Source organism: Salvia hispanica, chromosome 4, assembly GCF_023119035.1.
Source record: "Salvia hispanica cultivar TCC Black 2014 chromosome 4, UniMelb_Shisp_WGS_1.0, whole genome shotgun sequence".
Classification (NCBI taxonomy): domain Eukaryota; kingdom Viridiplantae; phylum Streptophyta; class Magnoliopsida; order Lamiales; family Lamiaceae; genus Salvia; species Salvia hispanica.
In genome coordinates this window covers 2,766,750-2,788,116 of record NC_062968.1, presented here as the reverse complement: position 1 = coordinate 2,788,116, position 21,367 = coordinate 2,766,750, and the positions used below count along the sequence as shown (strand labels likewise).

Sequence of the window (21,367 nt, the reverse complement as noted above, 5' to 3'; positions counted from 1 at the left end):
GATAAATAATTTGAGAAATTTAGAATACAAATTTAGTAGCTAGACGCATTGTTAAGTTAATTATAATTGCAGTAATTATTGGAATTTTATTAGAAAAGTTTGTAATATTCATTTTTTTCAATGAAATTTACAAATGAAAAGAAGAGGACGGAAATGGAAGAGGGAGCACATGATTCTCTATAGGTAAGGCTTTGAAGGGAATCATATAAATATTGACCAAATAATGTTTATATATAACCAATAATGTGTTCGAAGCATAAGATACCCAGGCAATAAAATAGAGTATGAAAATAACGGATATCCGATGTCATTATCTCATTGTATGTCTTTATAAATTCGATTCGGATTTAAAAAAAGGTTTCAATGATACTATAACTATAGTTTTTTATTTGTAGCAAGTTCCATACCTCCATTTTTTTAATCTTAAAATATCATTCCAAATTTTCAATTCCAAGGGCAATTCTGGCGAAGAAAATTGGGGTATACATAAAATGATACTCCTACTATCCTTTTTGCAACAGAAATTCAATAAAATACCTAAGTAGGGAATTTGAATATAAGTACAGTAAATGAAGTTGGATACGCAATGGAAATTTATTGACATATTGAATATGAGTCCAAAATGTGGCCGAATTTATTAGTCCTCATCCCAATCGAGTGAATGGGACCACACTCATCTATTACCCACCCATTTTATTTCTTTGGCTTTCAATTTTTCCACATCCATCTCATCTGTTTTTTAGGTTATAGTATATTATAAATTGAAATGCATAAGATTATTATCTGAACGAAAAATAACAAAATCATGAAAATACTACTATATGTCCCGGAATAAGAGTCGTATTTAGTTATAACACGGATTTTAAGAAATGTAAAGAAAAGTGAATTGAATAAGTTGGTGGAATATGAGTCGGATTAGTATATTTATTTAATAACAAAATGTGAGTGAGATAAGTTGGTGGAATGTGGGACCTACTTATAATTTACGGTAAAAATGAAATAAGACTCTTATTGAAACGAACCAAAATGACAGAACAAGACTCTTATTGTGGGACTGGGGGATTATTAATTTAATCATTTAAACAATCACCCAAAGTGTCATTGCTAATTGATTATTGATGATCGCCATGTGCAAGTGAGAGCAAACATCAGAAAGATTTGCAATGGTACAAGCGATTATTAAGAGATCATTTTGGAATTGCATATGTTCAAACTGGATAGGTTGTAGTATTTTCTTAAGGTCTCTTGTAACCGGAAAAAAAAAATTAGAACGTGGGAGAATTTACACAATTTTACATAAACATGAGTATACAATAAGCAAAGTTTGGATACTGAGTTTTATTAGTAAGATATTAAGGAAACAATTTTGATTAATTTTTAAATAATAGGATGGTACAAGAAAAACAATAAAACAGTCCTGATACACAATCAACATGGAGATTAAGATAGATGCCTTGCTCAAAACTACAATCGTTTAAGTTCAAATTAATATAGATGTACTCAGAATGGGCCCTCTTAAGTGGTGGGTCTTGGGCCGTCACTCATGCTAGCCCACTCTCAATCCCCACTTCTAGAAAATGAGACAATCTCGATTCAATATCTTTTGGACTCTTTCTTAATAATGTTAACTGCAAAAAAAGAATAAACTTTTTTCCTCTTTGGGTCTCATTTAGAGTAATTAAAATTTAAAATACAAATAGTAGTAGTATTATTTTTTTTTAGACGTATGTATCATTTTTTTTGTTTTTTTTAATCATAGACGTGTATATAGATATGTGATCAAATGAAAACTCTATATATTGTACAAACTCAAAATTATGATCTGGACCATTGAAAAATATCAACATATCGCAAAAAAGCATCAACAAGAAAATGTCAACAGAATTTCAACGATAGTCAATGATTGATGTTGTGTTGATACTGTGTTGACATTAAAATCTTGAAATTTTACACTGGGTTGATATTGTATTGAAGCTGTGTTGAAGTTGTGTTGAGGAGTTTTGAGTTTATACAATATATAAATTTGCATTTTATCACTACCCCGTCAATATATCTATAAAAACTTAGCTACTTAGCTTCTAGCGAGATAGCCTCAAGTACTCTTGTTTAATAATTTAATGGAAATGAATTTGATCTAGTCCAATACAATTAAAGGTGATTAGTATAGTACGTGTAATGGATTATTGATTCTTATAGCAACTATAATTTGCTAAAATAAATTCATAAAATAATCAAGATGTGTTCATTTATTTAGGACCTACTAAAAAGTTTGCTACTACTATTTGTTTTAATTTCACCATGAAATAATTTGCATGAAATATAATTCAATTTGTTTATACTTGAGGTCAAAATTCAAATCTATCTTTTGCACAAAAAGATGGAATATGAACATCCTGCCATAAATATCCTTCCACTTTTACGTTCAATGTCGCAATCTGGGGGCATTTCTGTAAAACAACTTCCAACTCTTCACCTATAAAGAGGCGCCATTTTCCTCTGTATATTCACCATGCTTCTTCAAAAATTTATCCCCAAAACACACACACTCGCACACACAATTGGATCAAACCCTAAGAAATGGACCAAAAATATCACCCCACCGGATCTCAACCGTCGAAGAAGATGATCTCTCACCTCCTAATCTCCGTCTCACTCTTCTCCTTCCTAATTTCCTACTCCTCGTCTCTGCTCCACTCCTCCCCCAAATTCCACCCCTACTTCTCTGCCACCTCCTTCCACCTCCTCACCCACGCGCTCAGCAAAAACTGCCTCTTCCTCGTCTGCAACGGCCTCCTCGTCTTCCTCGCCAAGTCCTCCGGCTTAATTCGCCCTCCCGCCGCTCACGATCTCGACGATAAGCGGATCGCCGACGCCTTGATGCAGACGGCTCTCGACCGATTCCAATTGGACGAGACCGCCGATGCGGATCGCAATCGCGATCATCGCGATCGCGCCGGAGACGACGAAGGGGATCAGATCGGAAAAGAAGTCTCCATTTTCATCGCGGAGAGTGAGGAGGAAAGAGGAGAAGATGAGCGTGATTCCTCCGCGGACGGAAATCGACCGGATTCGGCGAGTTGCTGGCTTTTCCAGGACGATGTGGAGGAGCTGTACGGACTCGACGGCGAGGAAGGAGAAGATGATGATGATGAAGTGGAGAAGAAAGAGGAGATGATGAGTACGGAGGAGCTGAATCGGAAATTTGAAGATTTCATAAGGAAGATGAAAGAGGAGATTATAATTAGTGAAGCAAGGCACAAGGTGCTCATGCTTAATTCACCTAATTAAATTTAATATATTTATTTAAATATATATAAACACATATATATCGAATTTAATATATAATTTTCCTTTTGTTAGTGAGTTAATTACGTTCAATAGTAATGTAAATTTTGAATTTCTTGTATAGACTAATTAGTAGAAGCCACTTTGTTTGTATAGGCTTTTGAGCTGCTTTTCTTCTTTATTGGATATAAATGTTGTTATTATTTATTCCACTTCCTAACTTAACAAAATTACATTCGTTTGCAATTTACTTACAAATTTTAGTAGGAGTATTAAAAATATATAAAACCGCCATTCTTTGTTATATTCAACTTATATAATTCATACGTACTACATAAATTGGGACACCAAATTTGCACACTGAATTTGAAGTAACGAAAATGACAATTAATAATTTTAGTACAAAATATTTTAATTATTGTTCAAACGTATCGCAACTCAACTCCCAAACTTTTGATCTTACTACATGGATATTAACATTTTTTTTTCTGATAATCATCAAAGTTTAGGGTTTAAATTTCCACAGTTTCATCTCTACCTAGTTAAAAGGGATATCGACGCCTAATATCATGGAACTTTTAAAAAGTTGGGTTTTTTCCACGAACTTTGAAATTGACAAATAATATCACGAACTTTATCCCGAGTTTGTTATTTTCCACCAATGAAAAAATTTCAGGTATATTAATTGATTGAAGAACAAATTTAGAGGATGTGCTTCAAGAAAAACTATTCTTAAATATTGAAAATCTTGAGACTCTTGAAGTAGTTGTCGAGAAATTACGAAAAAAATCTGTATCATGATATTATTGCCGGAATTTTTTCATTGATGGGAAATAACAAATTCGGGGTAAAGTTCGCGATATTATTTGTCAATTTCAAAGTTCGTGGGAAAAACCTAATTTTTTAAAGTTCTGTGATAATACTAGTTGTAGTAATATTTTAAATTTTAAGGCATGTAAAATATACTGATGGTTAATACTACGATGTCACGATTTTTCCTTAACTATGTGATTATAATTAAAATAAGTTGGCATAGTTGTGAACTTGTCATATTACACAACCATGCCTAAATGCAACTGTAATAATAGCTAGCACTATCACAATCATAGAGAAGCAAACGGTATTTTCTTTAAATTACACATTTAATTTTGATCATACACTATAGTAAAATTATATTTTTCATTATAATTTTAGAGTTTTCATATACTCCATATGCCCACGATTTAAAAGATCTATTTTACTCCACAGTTTAAGATCGATTTACTTTTTTTTCATTTCGGTATATAAACCCCACATTACATATATTTTTTTCACTCACAATTCATTATAAAACTATTAAAAATGAGAATGATATTCCACTAATTTTTTTTCATTACAAAATCAATGAATTTTTTAAAATTTATGTTAAGTCAAATTACTTTTAATATAGTGGACCGAGAGAATAAAAAATTGTGTGTCATCTTATATATATGTAAACATAACCTAGCTAGTAGCTACCTTATTAAAATTGATTCCACATAGCACAGAGATTAGTTATTATCAAACAAATGAGAATATATGAGTCAAATGGCAAAAGCTCAAAAGAGAAATTAAATATCGGGAGTAAAAAATTGCCTTAGTAGTCATCTTGATTACTCCCTCTGTTCCAGATAATTCGACCCAGTATTTTATTTCGGACCGTCCTACATAATTTGTCTCACTTCACTTTTACCATTTTTGGCAGTGGACCCACATTCCACTAACTCATTTCTACCCACATTTTATTATAAAACTAATATAGGACTCATATCCCACTAACTTTTTCAACTCACTTTCCATTAGGTTTCTTAAAACTCGTGCCGGGTCAAAGTGTCCCGAATTATCTGGGAGTAGCGTTTTTAGTTTTGCATTTTACGTGCTAAGTTGAAAGTATAATTATGACTTTAAATTTAGTTTTTGTTAAGTATATCCCTATACATATATACTGCTACTACTATATACTTATCACACAATTATTGATTACACAAGTAATTAATTTATAGCAAAAATTCTATATTTGCGCTATATATCCGCGTCGACCCATCTCCTGCATGGATCATCATGAAGATTCGAACCACCATGCATGCATAGTCCATGGACCCATTTATTTATCCGATTATCGTTAGGGATATTCTTTTGAGATGAATATAGTATATAGTTATAGTTTGACTGGATCATTTACTTCATGATATAAAACACTTTGGAGGTAAGACTTTGGAAAATGTGTTAAAGGGTGGTAATTAATTGATGTGTTTTAAAGAAAAAAAAGGTAAAGAGTATGCTAACTATTTTTAGGATATTTCAAATAGAAGATATTCTGATTTTATGTATTGCTAATAATTTTTCATAGTAACTTTTATTCCAGTATAAATAGGGTTTAAGTTTTTGTTAGAATTTTATTGAAAATTAAAATAACTGTACCGTTTATAATAGAGGGATAAATTAATACAACAATATATTAGTGCCAATGAGATTTAGTTCAAGTGAGAAAATTCAATCTCATGTGTTTCTTGAATAAAAAAATGTTACACATCATATATGTACCCCCCCCCCCCCTCCCAACAAACATGCACACATTAATATTAAAGCAAAATAAAATGCAAATAATATAGAAAACGTGAGAAAAATGAAAATTCTTAATCCCTACATATTTAAAAATTAAAACTTGCAATAAATCCGTGTGTAGCACAAAATCATTTAAATTTATGTTAATAATTTAGGGGAAAACATGTGTACATAAGTATGTAAGTTAGAAATATAGTTGAAATATGGATGAAGGTAAAGTTTCAGTTAGCTGTTAGCAGATGCATTGTCTCTTCTACTTAAATCAGTTAGAGAGAACAAAATAAATAAATAAAATAATTAAAATTGGGGGGAGAGTGTTATAATCAAAAAAGCTTCTTTATTTGATATTCTCTTCATATTGGGACGGCGGGAAAAATATGCAATCGTTTAGTATTATTAGGGATCGAAGGAATCTTTATATGTATAAAGAAGAAAAGGATCGATTTGGTGGAATCTTTGGCGGCTATCCCTTTTTGTTCTTTTCTTTTTTTACTTCGAATCATATCAAATCATCCTATCTTTCTAATTTCATTCCTATGTTCTTCACAAATAGGATCTCTAACTTTAACTAGTTTAAATTTTTTAAAAATATAAAAAAATTCAGGATTTACAAATGAAAGAAAAGTACTTTGTGATTAATTTCTATAACAATTGATTACCTACTTGCGTAGGCATACATAACAAAAATATTGTAGAGACTCATTAAAACTATTCTTACATTCAAATGTAGTACAACAAGATTACGTTGATGTGAACACTATTTTTAAATACTCCTACTTCTTTCTGTTTTTCTCAAATTCATTTTTTTTGCTATGAAGTTTCTTTGCCTTTTTTGGTTTATACAATTTCAGCCTTTTTATTTATACAACAGTAGCAGTTTGGTTTTCGGTAATGTCAACTTCATAACGACAGAGCACAGGCGACGCGAGCAAGGCAAGTTTCGGCCTTTGTGGTTTGTTTAATTTTCATGGTGTATTTTAGGATTTTTTCTTCAAATTGTGGAAGTATTTGTTGTGAAGTTTTGTGGTAATTGTAATGCTTGTAGTAATAGATGGACATTAAACCCCATAAGCCTCCATAATCTATTTATTTGCATCGCTGCCATAAGTGAGACGTTTCTTTTATGGCAAGATGGTAATAAATAGTTAAAATGAAGAGAAAATAATACAGAAGAAAGTCGTATCTACAGTAGGGTTGAAACTACGGTTGAAAAGAAACGCCTCACTTATAATGGGACGGGGGGAGTATGTGTTATCTCGTCCGATCCTACAATTATCATTTCTAGATCGGCCATTTTCGTGTTTCTGACTCTAAAAATAAGATAAACTTGAATAGCAAAACACAAAAGTCATGCAATATCAACTCTCAAGTCATTTATTAAGTATTTACACATAAATTCCTTATTTTATTTCCTCTAGGCTCTATCCACATTCTGCACGACTCCTTACTTCTCAAACAGAATCTGACCTTGTTGAGTATATGAACACGTACAAGAAAAACAATATGTAAAGAAAAAAGGAAGAAAACTTTTAGAGCTAATAACACTCTTGGATTTCACCTCCTTTAGCTACTTGGGCAACATTATTTCAAAGGAAGTATCATTTGCTTGTTACAGAGATGCAAGTATTTTATACGTTGAATACAGTAATAAAAGTAGAATTCTAGACTCATTTGAATCACCTATCATTATGTGGCAAAATTTTAATCTGCCTTTCGTTTTCGAAAGACTTGTGTCGTGCAAGAGGCCCCTTCAAGAGAGGGCAGATGTTCATATTCCAATTACAAGTCAATATCATAATAATTAGGAGAAATTTTAGACTTTCTAACTTAACCACGTACATCTTCATCTGGAAGCTTCCTAAAGTTAAGTATATCGAGTATTAATTAAGGTTGAGATTGTGACCGACATTTCCTGCTAAATTTTGACACGAGGAGCTTACATTAACACATTATTGTTGCAACTTGCAAAATTAATTATGTGACTATAGTTTATTAGTAGTATGTTGGTAAATGGTAAGTGTTTTTTGCATCTACGATCGAATTGTTCCTCAACCACTTCTAAATGGGAAGGGTAGGTCTGGTCAGCCATGGAGACCCCAAAAAATTGAAGGCTTCGACATGTCATTTTATACACACATATATAGTTTGTTTATATATACAAAGACAAGAAGTTTAATACTACTACTATAGCCTAACATACACGTCTGAATTAGCTCTGTTATATGAGAAGTATATGGTTCGTATCCTCTTCTTTGTGTTTCATCGATAAACAATTAGGACAAAGACCTAAATAATAACCTACCTAAATCAACTAATTGAAAAATAAAATCATATTCAAATTAAATTAATTACATTTTGAAAATCAATTAAATTGATATGCAGATATAATTTGATTTATAAATTAATAATCTAATTAAATTTGTATACAAATTCAATTTGTGTACTAATTATATTTGGTTAACTAATATATTATGTTCACCGGTATTCACATAGACCAACTTACCTATTCAACTATTGGTTCAAGTTCAACTGGGATTGTGATTACAGTAAGTCAGACAATATTACCTACTTATATGCATTATAAAGTGATTTAAAGGTGCACTCCCCTTGCGATCTTGGATGGCAGATATTTCTCCGACAAGAATGTGAGCGACTGTGCTGATAATGCTTCTATCTCGAATTTGACTCCTCTATCCAGCAGTAACTGGAGTTCAGACCTAAACAGGATTTTGTCAAATACTATATCAGTTTTTCATTGTTATTCAAATAACAGTCAACAGTCAAAGTGAGCATGTATAATTCACAATATAACCTCCAGTGTGGGACTTCTCGTTCCATGTAACACCGACATAATACAGCTTCAGCCTTTTTCTTATCTGCCAAGTTGCCAAGTCATTCCACAATTTAGTTAACCTTATCGTCTTTCATTCAAAGGAAAAGTTATTTTTCATCTCACCTTCTGCTGTCAAATTTAGCAGGCATTGCTGAGGGAGTTGATAATTCTCAGTGTCTGATGGAAAAGCTCCAAGCCAACGAATCTCAGGGAGGCGCAGATACTTGGCGTCATAAGCCATTTGCTTCAAGACATCAAAATAGATAATGATAGTATAAGCTTATGAAGCTAATTGAAGGACAAACACCGTACAAGTAGTTGAAACATAGCTCAATCATCATAATTGCAACAGTGGATCAAGAATGGAAAATCTTACCATAGAACCAAACCTGTAGGTAACTAAGATATCAATACCATATGGGTCACAATCCACCAAACAATACACCGGCAGATGCAGAGTTCCAACGAGGAGATTCAAAAATCTGAACTAAGAAAAGGTATTATGTGCTGAAAGAAAAAATGTTGCAAACTAACACAAACAAATAAGTTATTGTTTACCTCCTTGTGGGAATATCAGGGTATCCTCTACCCTGTAATGAAAATGTTTATTAGACACCATTCTAGTAAATGTCAAACTAACAAAGACAAATAAATTACTCATACAGTGATAACTATGGCACGATTTTTTGTACAGAATTGATCATTTGCCAACCTCTGGAAAACTGCACAATAAAGTGAAGGGTGAAATGGTATTTTTTCTGTTTAAGAATATGCACAATTTAAGGAGGTTATATGAGGAAATGGTATAGAAGAAGGTCACACCTGATTCTTTCTCCACAATTAAGATATAGTCTGCCAAACTGATTATATCTAGTAAAAGAATCGAAGAAATTACAACCTTTTAACAAACAAATGTTGTAAGATTTCCATATTGTATCTAAATATCGTAATACTCCAGTTAAAAAACTCATCTCGTCACTTTCAGTTAGTATATAGATTCAACTTCATAATCAAAAGAACAGAAGCACTTTAAGTTCGATTTTGAAGAACTGTTGTATATTCAGTAAGGAGCTTCATATGAAGTAATTGCTACCTTCCACGTCTTCCACTTGGACAGGAATATGGTAAGTCTGCAGGACGAAGTTTGATAGTATTACATTGTTGAAGTAGTATATAGTACCATCTCAGTTTCACTTTCTTTATTATACCTTGTTAGGACTGCCAATGCAATCAAATTTTCTCCCGGCCTCAGAAAATCTCAACCAACCCATTACCAATCTGAAAAATAATCCAGAACATATCTAAATACTTCAAATAAAGAACAAAAAGAAAAAACTAACCAGATACAGGCATCTAACTAACTCTAATGAACAACGTATACTGCCAAGGGGGCAATGCCGGGAGTTTTGTTAGCATTGACAAATCCATATGGGCAGTTTTGAAAGGGAAAAAAAAAGGCAAAGCTAATTCAATTCCATGAAGGGAAAAAGCTGGTATATTAGCAGTATTCTGTTTAAGACAGATATTCAGATTTGGTTGCTAATGACATAACTTGAGCAACTGGAATCGTATATCTAAACGATATAGTAATCTGAGAGACACACATTAACCTCAAGCTCTGTTATATTAATGTGCATTTGCTACCTACCCGTTTCCAACAGATACCTGCAATGGAAGATATAGAGGAAATAATCATAAGTCTGAAGCCCATTTTATAGCATTTAACTGGGGCATCTGAATATTAAGATAACTACTTTCAAATTATTAATACTCCTGGGAATAAAGCAAAGGATATTTCCCCTGCCCAAAAACAAATACCCCTTCATAGACAATGTACTGGTTAGACGTCACATAACCATATCTACCGATCCAATCTCATAAACAAAAGACTAAGCATATCATACTTATCACTTATGGAATTGCAAACTTTTTACTGGAGTCAGATAAGTCTGTAGATGTATATCGCATACTGACAAGAGTGGCGTGCATACATGTACTGGTTCGTATGGAAAAGTCTGTAAACAGAGATAGTTCAGTCAGAAAATATACCACATTCAAGTTGTGCCGACTGCAGTGCAAAAGAATGCAAATGTCGTTTATTGCCCGGTCAACAACAGATTGTTCTGTTTAACAGTAAAAGGAGAATTAGAAGAGTCCTTAAAAGGATATGAAAAAGGTCTATCAGAAAATTCCTGATTTGGAACACATCCCCAGTATATCATATGCCTTGATACTTTCTGGTAGTTTTGCAGTTCGAACTACAAGCTTAATTTTCAGTTCCTCTTATCAGTATCATACCATCTAGTATGAATTATGAAAACTACTGCAATAGAACGAATAAAGTGGCATCTTCAGGTGAAGAGATTGATGGTTAATTTACCTTTAAAAGCTGAAGGGTGCATGTAATATATATCTCTTTTTGAACAATGCTTGTTTTCTTGAAGAAGTTGCTGAACTATTAGCAATACCCGGAGCAATAAATCTGAAACCAGAACATAAAATTTTCTTTAAATTGTAAAATAATTCGAACACCACACATGAAGATTTTGGATAGCTAACTTCATTCAAGTTCAATTAAACTCTAATTTGAAATGTTTCACTCACCCAACCTGCGTACTTGACTTTCTCGCTGTAGCACGAGAATTTCCTTTCTGTTTGGCAAGTAATAGCTGCAACAGCTACATATATGCAACAAAAACAAATCAAAGTTAGCTAAATAGAAAATCTCCACCAGTTTATCATCTCAAATTACTTGCGCTCTGCCGTAACAAAATTCTAGTAACATACATATTCGATACTCACTGCCATCGAAAAAAATGCAAAATCCAGAAAAATAAAATCGTCCTATTCAAACTCTCAGAAAACAATGTACAATCAGCTGACCAGTTTCCAGAAACATCGGCGCAATAAGAAGTGAATTGATCGATTCGTAAAATCGGCGATCGACCACCACATATATCTTCAACAATTGATCGCGTGAGCTCTGCAGTTTTTGCGATTAGGTTACCAATTACAATAACTGATGATGATGATGATGATGATGAGCACGTGCAACAAAATAAAAAAGAAGTGAGATTATACCCCTAATTTGTTTGAGCAAGTCGAATCGATTGTGGCACAAGTGTCTTCCCGCCATTTTTACAGAGTCGTCTCTTCCACCATGCGAAAATATCAAATTGTGATTTTATAGTTTTTAACTGAAAAATACTCCTCATCTAAAACTTTGAATAAACCCTCTATCTTCTCTTCCTAAATTTAGTCCTAAATTTTGAATTATAGTGCATTTTTATACTTGTACGGAGTATAAATCAAATAATAGTAGTTCGTTGTGATTTTGAGATATGTTTGTTATGATTATTTTCATTATTTTATAGATCCATATTAGTAGTATTTACTATTCCATTGAGTAAGGTGATATTATTTTAAGATAAAATAATACTGAAATATATTTTAAAATTGAGTTGTGAATTTATTTTAGTTATAAATGGTTAGACTATGAGTCAATGACTAATCATTCCATGATTATCCATTTAGAATTGAGTTGGGTGATAAATCTTATGAACCAAACATACTAGTAGTAATTTAATTTCAGGATATAATCTTGCAAATCGAGCAAACCCAAGATGACACTTAAAATTCCAATTTTGAACTTTCAATTTATAACTTGTTGAGAATTCAGAAAACAATCTGGTGATTATATTTTAAATTTCACACACATATAGATATATGTCCTTAAAAAAAATCAATAATGGGTTTTTTAAATGTCACACATAGATTTCCTTATAAGTATGGGTATAGATTTGCAAAAGGAAATGGAAATAAGTAGTATAGAATTTTCCTTAAAATGAGAGACGTTGACCCTTCATGATTCATGATAGGATTAACGTACTGTATAATACTCCCTCCGTCCCCCATTAGCAGTCACAGTTTGATCGGGCACGGATTTTAAGAAATGTAAAGAAAAGTTGGTTGAAAAAGTTAGTGGAATGTGAAGCCCACTTTTTTATATTGGTTTTATAATAAAATGTGAGTGAAGTGAGTTAGTGGAATATGAGATCTACTACCATTTATGGTAAAAATGAAGTGTGACTCTTAATTGGGGACAGACCGAAATGGAAAAGTGTGACTCTTAATCGGGGATGGAGGGAGTATCTTTTTTTATGATTTTTTCAAATCTTATTATAAACTTTAATCCAAAACCGCATATGAAGGGGATATATATCAACAAGATTTACACCTTTTACCATTCAGACCTTTTACCATTCAGAATAAAATCAGAAGAATAGCTTATCATTTATTGATAGATGAAGATCATTGAGTCAGATTGTCGGATGATAAACAAAACTGGCCCTTCTGAACTCAGAAGAAGCAAAAGACTGATAGAGAAAGATTTAAGGGAAAAACGGTTGAAGACGGATTTTATGACAAAACTACCGCAAGAGAAGACTATAGAGATCTTGGCAAGGCTCTCAATTAAAAACATTATTAGGTGTAAGTGCGTCTGTAAATCATGGCGCAATATCATAGGAGGGGACAGTTTTGCGACGTCTTATACTCTAAACTCACGCCTAGTTTGCGCTCATCGAGACAATGGGTTCACAATCTGCCGTGACCATTGGACACCACTTTTTTGGCTCGGCTTGCCTCATGCTCATTATCCTGTTATAATTGATTCAACTAATGGTTTGCTTTTGTTGGGGGATGGATGTGTTAATACTCTATTCATATGCAACCCAATGGCTCGTGAATATGCAGAGCTTCCTCCTCTGCCCGCACATAGTTGCTTTTTTTGGATTTGGAGTGGGAAATTTAACGGCAAAATATAAGATTTTATGTGCTGATCAATTTAGTTCGCATCGTCTATACACTCTAGGAGAAGAAGAAGGATTGTGGAGAAGCATCACAGCACCACCATGCATTACACTGCCTCGTGATTATGTTGCATCGTTGAAAGGTTTGGTTGGATATGATTTTCAAAGAAATCTTCGTATTTGTTGTTTGGACAACCTTAGACTGTCTTGTGATTATGCTGTATTTTTTAGCGGAAGTCTTCATTGGTTGGAATATGATTTCGAGAAAAATTTATGTGTTTGTTGCTTTGACCTTGACACCGAGCAATTTACCGGTTTTTCTCTACCGGATTATGGAGGCGGAAAATATAGCAATTATCGACTATTTATACCCTCTCTATAGTCTACTGTCTCCCCATAGTTTTGGAGTAAAGATACAAATAAAACGACCCAAAACATGAGCCCGGAATCATGGATGAACAAGGATAAAGACCTCAATTCTGAGAATGTAAAGGTCACATTAAAAACAAATATGAGTAGTATATCAGGCTCGAGCTGTTGGAAAAAATGGATCTTGAAAGCACTAGACAAGCATATGTGCCTATTAAGCTTCCATAGCCACCTTCTTCTCTGCCTTTTCCTTCTTTTTCGTTGGAGGAGGAGGCAGAGGCATAGTATTTTCTTGCTTCTCGATCCCTTGTATATCCGTTATCCTTAGTTTAGTTAATTCCTAAAGCATGAGACAAGTTACAGATAGGACAGCACTACATCTTCCATGGGGATGATAATTGGTTAAGAAATAGGAACATGTAAATGTATATTCTCATCTCAATTACCTGGCGATGACCTTTTGTTCGTCTGTAATTCTTTCTTCTCTTTTTCTTGAATATGATCACCTTTGCGTCTAGCGCCTGCATACCAAAAAATAAAAATCCTTACATAAAATTGAAACAATAATTTATCTGTTGTTAAATGACCATCTCATTGTTATCATATATGGTCATATTATTCCTATTCGTAACTTCAATAAGAAGTTGTCACAATGATCAAATGCCTAGAATAGCAACCAGCTTGATGCTTTTCTAAATTGTTTAAAATTATTAGGAACGGAAATAGAAAGCACAACAATTCTTTGCTAGTGCTAGTTCACCTAGTTGCCACCTTTTTAGTCCCCTGCGACTTAGAATCACAAATCCCTTATCTTGGAAAATAAGAAGAGTGGTGTAAAGGGGGTGAAGTTTGTGTTCTCTTAGTTATATGCCTAACTCCAGAGATATGACAGCCAAATATAGCCATACATTCCTAATGTCACCAAAAGAAAGTCGTAGACATAAGACACACGGCCCTTGTATAAACTGTAACTGAAGATAGTATAAACTAGAAACAAGTTACAACTTACGTGTTCCTCAACAACAGCATGAACAGCTGCTTCAGGCAAAATTGGCCTACCGATGATTGTCTGTGTTTGTGAACCTAGCATAAGAACCTTATTGAGGACCAACTGCATGAAATGAGAATACAAAGCTTAGAGATTAAATTAGTCCAACATCATTTGCATAACTAGAACCATTCAACATAAAAACAGAACTGCTGGACTGATTTGTATTCCTAATGACTGGATTCGTAATGAGTAATGATGTTCGGTGTTTACTTTATGGGATAGGATATATGGATAAAACATATGATTTCAGCATTTGAAGGATTAGATGATAAAAAAAAAGTCCAAGATGAGTTAATCCACCAAAAATTGTTAAATAACAGATAGTATCATTTTGGTTTACGAGGAACGAAATCACTAAGGAACATGGTTTCCAAGCACCTACATTGTATAGGTTTACTTGGACAGATGTTTGGGGGCTTCATCAGCCTCATCCGAACCGTGATAAAGTAGATAACGCAATAGCCTAATGGCAATACAGATTAATCTGATAAAATTTAAACACACATCCAAGATTTATAAGCAATCCTTGTTAAAAGATTCATAGCTTCTCCCCATGAAAAATTGTAAACCTAGCTGAATTTGTTGTTCATGAGTATAATCAAGCAAACAGAGGAAAATTAAATTCCTAGCAATACAAAACCAGCCAAATAGCTACAGTCATCAATAGAATATCTAACAAAATGATTGACCTTATCATTGATGTCGCAGTGCTTCAACCTCTCTGTGTATATGGTATCCCCATTGCTCACCTTGAATTGATGCGATCCAATCTAAACATCAAAATTGAAACGAAGAAACATTAAAAATTCATTCAATCACTCAATTTACCACACTTCCCTATCAGAATCAAATCCACAAACATGTCCGACATTTTCACCTGAACAACTGCGAACACGGGCTCATACAATTTGAAAACCCTATCTGATTTCTGGAGCGGGCCAAGGACCGTGTACCCTATCTCATTGGCTTCTTTCTCTTTTTCTTCAGCAGACAAATTAGCGCTGTTTTCTTCATTTTCACTGTAATCCTCTCCTTCTTCTCCACTTTCGTAATCATCCTCTACGTCATCGTCGCTGTCAGTGTGCCTGGAGCAAAAGCTCCGCGCGGGCACTGCGGCGCGTTGGTAGGCGTTAAATATGTTGGCGAAAATGTAGCTTGGGGGAGTGGCGGCGAGCGTTTGGTTGAGAGCGGGGGCGGTGTAAGGCGCTAGGCTTTCTGAGATTGGGGTTAGGGTTGTGATGGATTGGAGACAACGAGTTAGGGTTTGAAAGCAACGGCGATTCGCCATTGATGCCTGCTCCCAATTTCCTTACGTTCTTTGTTCTCTGTAAAAAAACTTAAAATTACTCTGTGTGAATGAAATGTTTGGGACAAAATTATTACTCACTTCTCGTGGTAAAATTTTGGGTTTTAATTTTCATGACAATAAATTTATACTCTCTCCGTCCCAAATAATTCGTCCCAATGTTCTATTTCAGGCCGTCCCATATAATTTGTCCCACTTTATTTTTACCATTTTTTGTAATAGACCTCATATTTAACTAACTCATTCCTACTCACATTTTATTATAAAATTAGTATTTTAAAAGTATGACCCACATCCCACCAACTTTTTCAACTCACTCTCCATTAGATTTCTTAAAACCCGTGCCGGGTCAAACTGTTCCAAATTATCTGAGACGGAAGGAGTAACATTGTTTAATATGAACTTTTATGGAATATACTAACAATCACATAAATTTTTAAATTTTGGTAAGTAATCCATACTGTATATAAAATAAAGCAAAATTCAATTTGGTATGGATTTAAGGCCATGCAAAAATAACAGGAGAGGATCCTCTACTCTGCTTCAAAACATATCAGAAAATGCTGTCGTGCAAAACGGCAGAAATCTAATCAATCTTCCTATTTCTGTTTTCTTTCGTAGTTATATTTATCATTCATATTAAATATTATGGAGTATTAGTTGTATAGTCATCATTCTTCATGTATAATAATTAACTCAAATATATGACATCTTTTTCATTATTTTCGTAGTTAATTTTAGTTATCATTCTTGAAATAAAATAATTAGCTCAAAAATATATTTTATTTACTGTACATTTTTTCTTTCTAGTACTAGTATATTATATAATAATGATGATTTCATTCATATTTAATAATTTAATGCTGATGATTTTGTCTCACGACAGATAATATAAGAATATGAAAAACAAGAATAAAATATTGAAAAAAAACAGAAAGAGGGAGATTGATTAGATTTCTGCCGTTTTGTTCCTAAATCTCTGCGTTTTGCACCACAGCATTTTGTGCTACGTTTTAAAGCACGGTAGGGGGATCCTCCCCCAAAAATAACACGGTCATGCTGTAAATAAATCATCATGTCGCTAGATTCATTTCATTTTATCTCAATACAGCTAAAATTGAATACCGTCCCATCTTACTCAAAGTAACACGTTCTTCTTTATTAGTTATAACATTCTAATTTACATAAATGAAAATATTACTCCGCATTATCTTACTTCATATCTTGTTAATTAACTAAAAAAGACTAGATACAAAATTCATATCAAATTGAAAATGTTCTACTTAGAATAAGATGGAGGAATATACATGTTCAACAAACTCTATACAATTTCCTAAACAATTTTCTATTTCAACAAATTCCCTATGAAGAGAAGCGATGATTTTTTTCTTAATTAATTAACCTACTTCAATCTTTCACTTGCCCACGTATTTGACTGAGCTGCGATAAATTTGAAATTTTATTAGAGCATCCCATCGATGCTCGTCGAATGAGCAACAGTCGTGCCGACGGCGTAGCGAGTATCGTGCTTGTCGTTGTGCTCTTGCCGGCGGCATGGACATGCTCTTGCCAACGAGCACTGCCGTGCCGAAGAGCACACTGACGCGGCGCCCTGCGATTACCAATGGCACACAGTATATTATTAAAAAAATATAGTAGAATCTTTACAATTAAAAAAATAAAAAAAATATAATTTTAATAAATAGTTCGTAGCTCGATGAGCCATTGGGTTAATTCAAAACCTGAGCATTTAGGGTTAGGATTTTAAAATTTTATCCCAATAAAATTTCAGCCCGATTAGCTCACAACCTGAGTAGGATTGGCCCTAATCCGCTAGGCTGGCCCAATTGACATCCCTATTGAGTGTCATAGTGTCATAATGACACATAAGCTTGCTAGATCTTCAATTGATTTCAATTCGGCGTATGTTTGGGACAAACCTCCAGCTCATGTGGCTGACTTTTTCATTTATTGTACGTTTGTCGTGATCAACAAAAGTTTTTTTTTTTCTAATTTTAAAAAGACAAATTAATGAATACATTTTTTCATTTATTGCATGTTTGTCATGATTATAGTCATTTACTCACGTCCGAGTGTCATAGCGTGCAATGACACATAGGCTTGCTATATCTTCAAGGGACTTTAGTTCGCCGTATGTTTGGGACAAACCTCCGGCTCATGAGGAGGAATTTATTGTACGTTTGTTGTGATCAATAAATGTATTTTCACTTTTTCTAAAAGGACAAATTAATGGATACATTTTGCTAACATAAATACATCAAGAAGACTCACGGACGAGTGTCATAGCATTGTAATGACACATAAGCTTGCTAGATCATCAAGGGACTATAATCCGATGTATGTTTGGGATAAACCTCGTGCTCATATGGAGGACTTTTTCATTTATTGTTCGTTTGGCGTAATCAATAAATGTATACTTTTACTTTTTTTAATAAAACAAAACACAATTACGCATTTTTTCTAATATAAGTATAGCAAGAAGACAATACTCACCATGAGTGTCACAGCGCCGCAATGACACATAAGCTTGCTAGATCTTCAATGGACTTTAATTCGACGTACATTTGGGGTAAACCAAAGGCTCACGTGGATAAAATTTTCAATTATTGTACGTTCGTCGTGATTAAATATGTTTACTTTTATTTTTTAAAATAAGACAAATTAATGGATACAATATTCTAACATACTAATATATCAAGAAGACAATACTCACGAGCGGGTGTTATAACACCGTAATGACACATAAGCTTGCTAGGTCTTCAAGGGACTTTAATTCAACCAACATTTGGGAAAAACTTCAGGCTCATGTGGACGACTTTTTCATTCATTGTACGATTTGTAGTGATCAATAAATGTCTATTTTTTTCTTTTTAGAAAGGAAAAAAAAAACAAATTCATGAAAATATTTTTTTCTAACATAAATATACCAAGAAGACCATACTCACAGGATGTCATAGCGCCATAATGACACATAAGCTTGATAGATCTTCGAGGGACTTTAATTTGACATACGTTTGGGATAAATCTCCGGCTCATATGGAGGATTTTTTTCATTTATTTTACGTTTATCGTGATCAATAAAAGTCTTTTTTTCTCCTAAAAAAAGACAATTTTATAGATGTACTATATTTTAATATGAATATATCAAGAAAACGAATTTATAGACAAATTCTATTGAGTCTTATGTTTATTACTTTGCATTCCTTATTACAATAAAAGTTCCAGAACCTACTAAAATATTGCAATATAATCATCAATGGCGCATAATATCATCTTTCCTTTGATTATGCTAAAATTTATTACTATTATTATTATAAGTTTATTGCATCACTATCGGATGACGTTGATACTTTTCCTCCTTGCTTTGTATAAACTATGCCGCATATATGTGTTTTTTTACGAGCATAAACATTTCTTTGAGTGAAACACATTTAACACACTTATAATTATTTAAAAGAATGCATTTGATAATTAAGTCCTTATATTAAAATAATAATTAGAACTATAATATTTTTAACAAAAATATACTAGGGCTACCGAACACTGAGCTGGATTTTACCAAAAATAAATAAAAAATGAATCTACTCGTTAAAACAACATTTTTATATCAATTTAACCTCAAAAGGCTTGATGCCGACTCATTTTTAATATTTTAATATTAAAATCGCAATATATTGTTAGAGTGAATCTTCACTAAAAAGTTTTGACTTTCATAGTATTTAATTGTATTTCTAGATATGCAATCATCATAGTACTAATAATTATTCCATCGAGCACAAATAAATGTTAAAAGGGAATGAATTTTTAAGCACACTTAACACCTAAATCAGTGAAATTCGAATGAGAAGATATCGAACACTAGGATTATACAACATCATCAATCAAAAGCATAGATAATAGTATTAAGAAAGTAAATTTGAACTGAGTGAATACAATCCAAATAAACCAATAATAATTGTCACTGAAGCTCAAAAAGGAAATATTGTAACTCAAAATCCAGTAATGAATAACAATATTAATATTATTCCGCAGATTTAAAATTCAGAGCCTGTCTAACGGCGTTAATGCGCCGTCACAGTTTCTCCATCTTCCGCCAACAGCAAATGCTCCGGCTCGCTCGCCACGTAAGCCAGCAGTCCTTCGCCGGTTTTCTCGACGGAATCTTCCGTCACCAGCGGAGAAATCCTGCCGATAACGACGATTGCGGCGAGGAAGAGCGCCGTGGAGACGAGGAGCGGAGAGAAGTAGTTGAGAATGCGGATTAAGTTCGGCGCGAGGTAGAAGAAGGAGAGGATTGCGAGGACGAATCCGAAGACGGAGAGGATTGCCAATTTGTGCTCGAGAAGCTTCTCCGGTATCTCCATGGCGTCGGATCGAAACCTCTCTCGCTGCGGAAAGATGCTCTCTCTCGAGAGAGAAGAAGGCTTAGTGTATGCTGCGAATGAATAGATTTGGGGTTCGCATTTTAATGGGCTATTTATTTAAGGCGGTTTCCCCAAATGCCCATCGTAATTACATTTGACAGCGGTGAGATGAATGTGTGTATTTTTACCTATGCCGTTACAAGTGAGTCAAATGCGGATGATTTTCATTTTGAACTTTAACTGCTTTTGTCGCCCATCCTTATCCCGACCTCCTTTATCATGATTTTCATTTTTCAGTTTTTGTACCGTAGTATTCTATTTTAGTCCGTCTATCAAAATCAGTTTTAGAATCTCTTTTATTATTTCATAATAGAAATTTTATTTGGTTATACTTATAATATGTGGTATATGAGTTTCATAATAGTAAAATATGAACGAAAGAAGTTGGTGGAATATAAAATCTACTTGTCATTTATGATAAAAAAATGAAATAGGACTTTTATTATGGGACAGATCGAAATGGCAAAACATGACTCTTATTGTAGGATGAAATATTATTAATATTTTATTAATTATTTTTATTTATGTATCTATCACTTTATCAATTTTGCATAAAAATTCATGTAGTTTATTAAACATAGAGAGTATTGCTAGTAGTATTTATTTTAGTAAATCCAGTCTTTAAAAATTTGTCATTAAGTGTGTAATGCAATTATTGTGTTTTTGTAATAATCTTCAGCTATG

At 33.3% G+C, this 21,367-nt stretch overlaps 3 protein-coding genes across 4 annotated transcripts; 1 reads left to right on the top strand and 2 right to left on the bottom strand.

Annotated features, from left to right (window-relative positions):
* Positions 1-2,577: 2,577 nt before the first annotated feature.
* On the top strand, positions 2,578-3,288 carry LOC125217780. The gene has a single exon (XM_048119315.1). The coding sequence runs from the start codon at positions 2,578-2,580 to the stop codon at positions 3,286-3,288; it is 711 nt and encodes a 236-aa protein (XP_047975272.1).
* Positions 3,289-8,256: 4,968 nt separating this feature from the next.
* On the bottom strand, positions 8,257-11,928 carry LOC125219023 (meiotic recombination protein SPO11-1). The gene is made up of 15 exons (XM_048120866.1): positions 11,783-11,928; positions 11,585-11,684; positions 11,306-11,379; positions 11,082-11,183; positions 10,751-10,824; positions 10,350-10,366; positions 9,910-9,979; positions 9,795-9,831; positions 9,524-9,571; positions 9,365-9,423; positions 9,260-9,291; positions 9,078-9,183; positions 8,825-8,945; positions 8,681-8,744; positions 8,257-8,585 (listed from the first exon to the last, which is right to left on the bottom strand). Exons 1-15 carry the CDS (start codon positions 11,835-11,837, stop codon positions 8,459-8,461), a joined length of 1,086 nt encoding a protein of 361 aa, XP_047976823.1. The 5' UTR covers positions 11,838-11,928; the 3' UTR covers positions 8,257-8,458.
* Positions 11,929-13,858: 1,930 nt separating this feature from the next.
* Positions 13,859-16,265, bottom strand: LOC125223737 (50S ribosomal protein L21, mitochondrial-like). 2 transcript variants are annotated; one of them, XM_048127017.1, is made up of 5 exons: positions 15,810-16,265; positions 15,622-15,702; positions 14,891-14,992; positions 14,328-14,402; positions 13,859-14,221 (listed from the first exon to the last, which is right to left on the bottom strand). In XM_048127017.1, exons 1-5 carry the CDS (start codon positions 16,218-16,220, stop codon positions 14,096-14,098), a joined length of 795 nt encoding a protein of 264 aa, XP_047982974.1. In that variant the 5' UTR covers positions 16,221-16,265; the 3' UTR covers positions 13,859-14,095. The 2 variants fall into 2 exon arrangements, with proteins under 2 accessions (XP_047982974.1, XP_047982975.1); XM_048127018.1 differs by having other exon boundaries at positions 15,682-15,702.
* Positions 16,266-21,367: the final 5,102 nt, after the last annotated feature.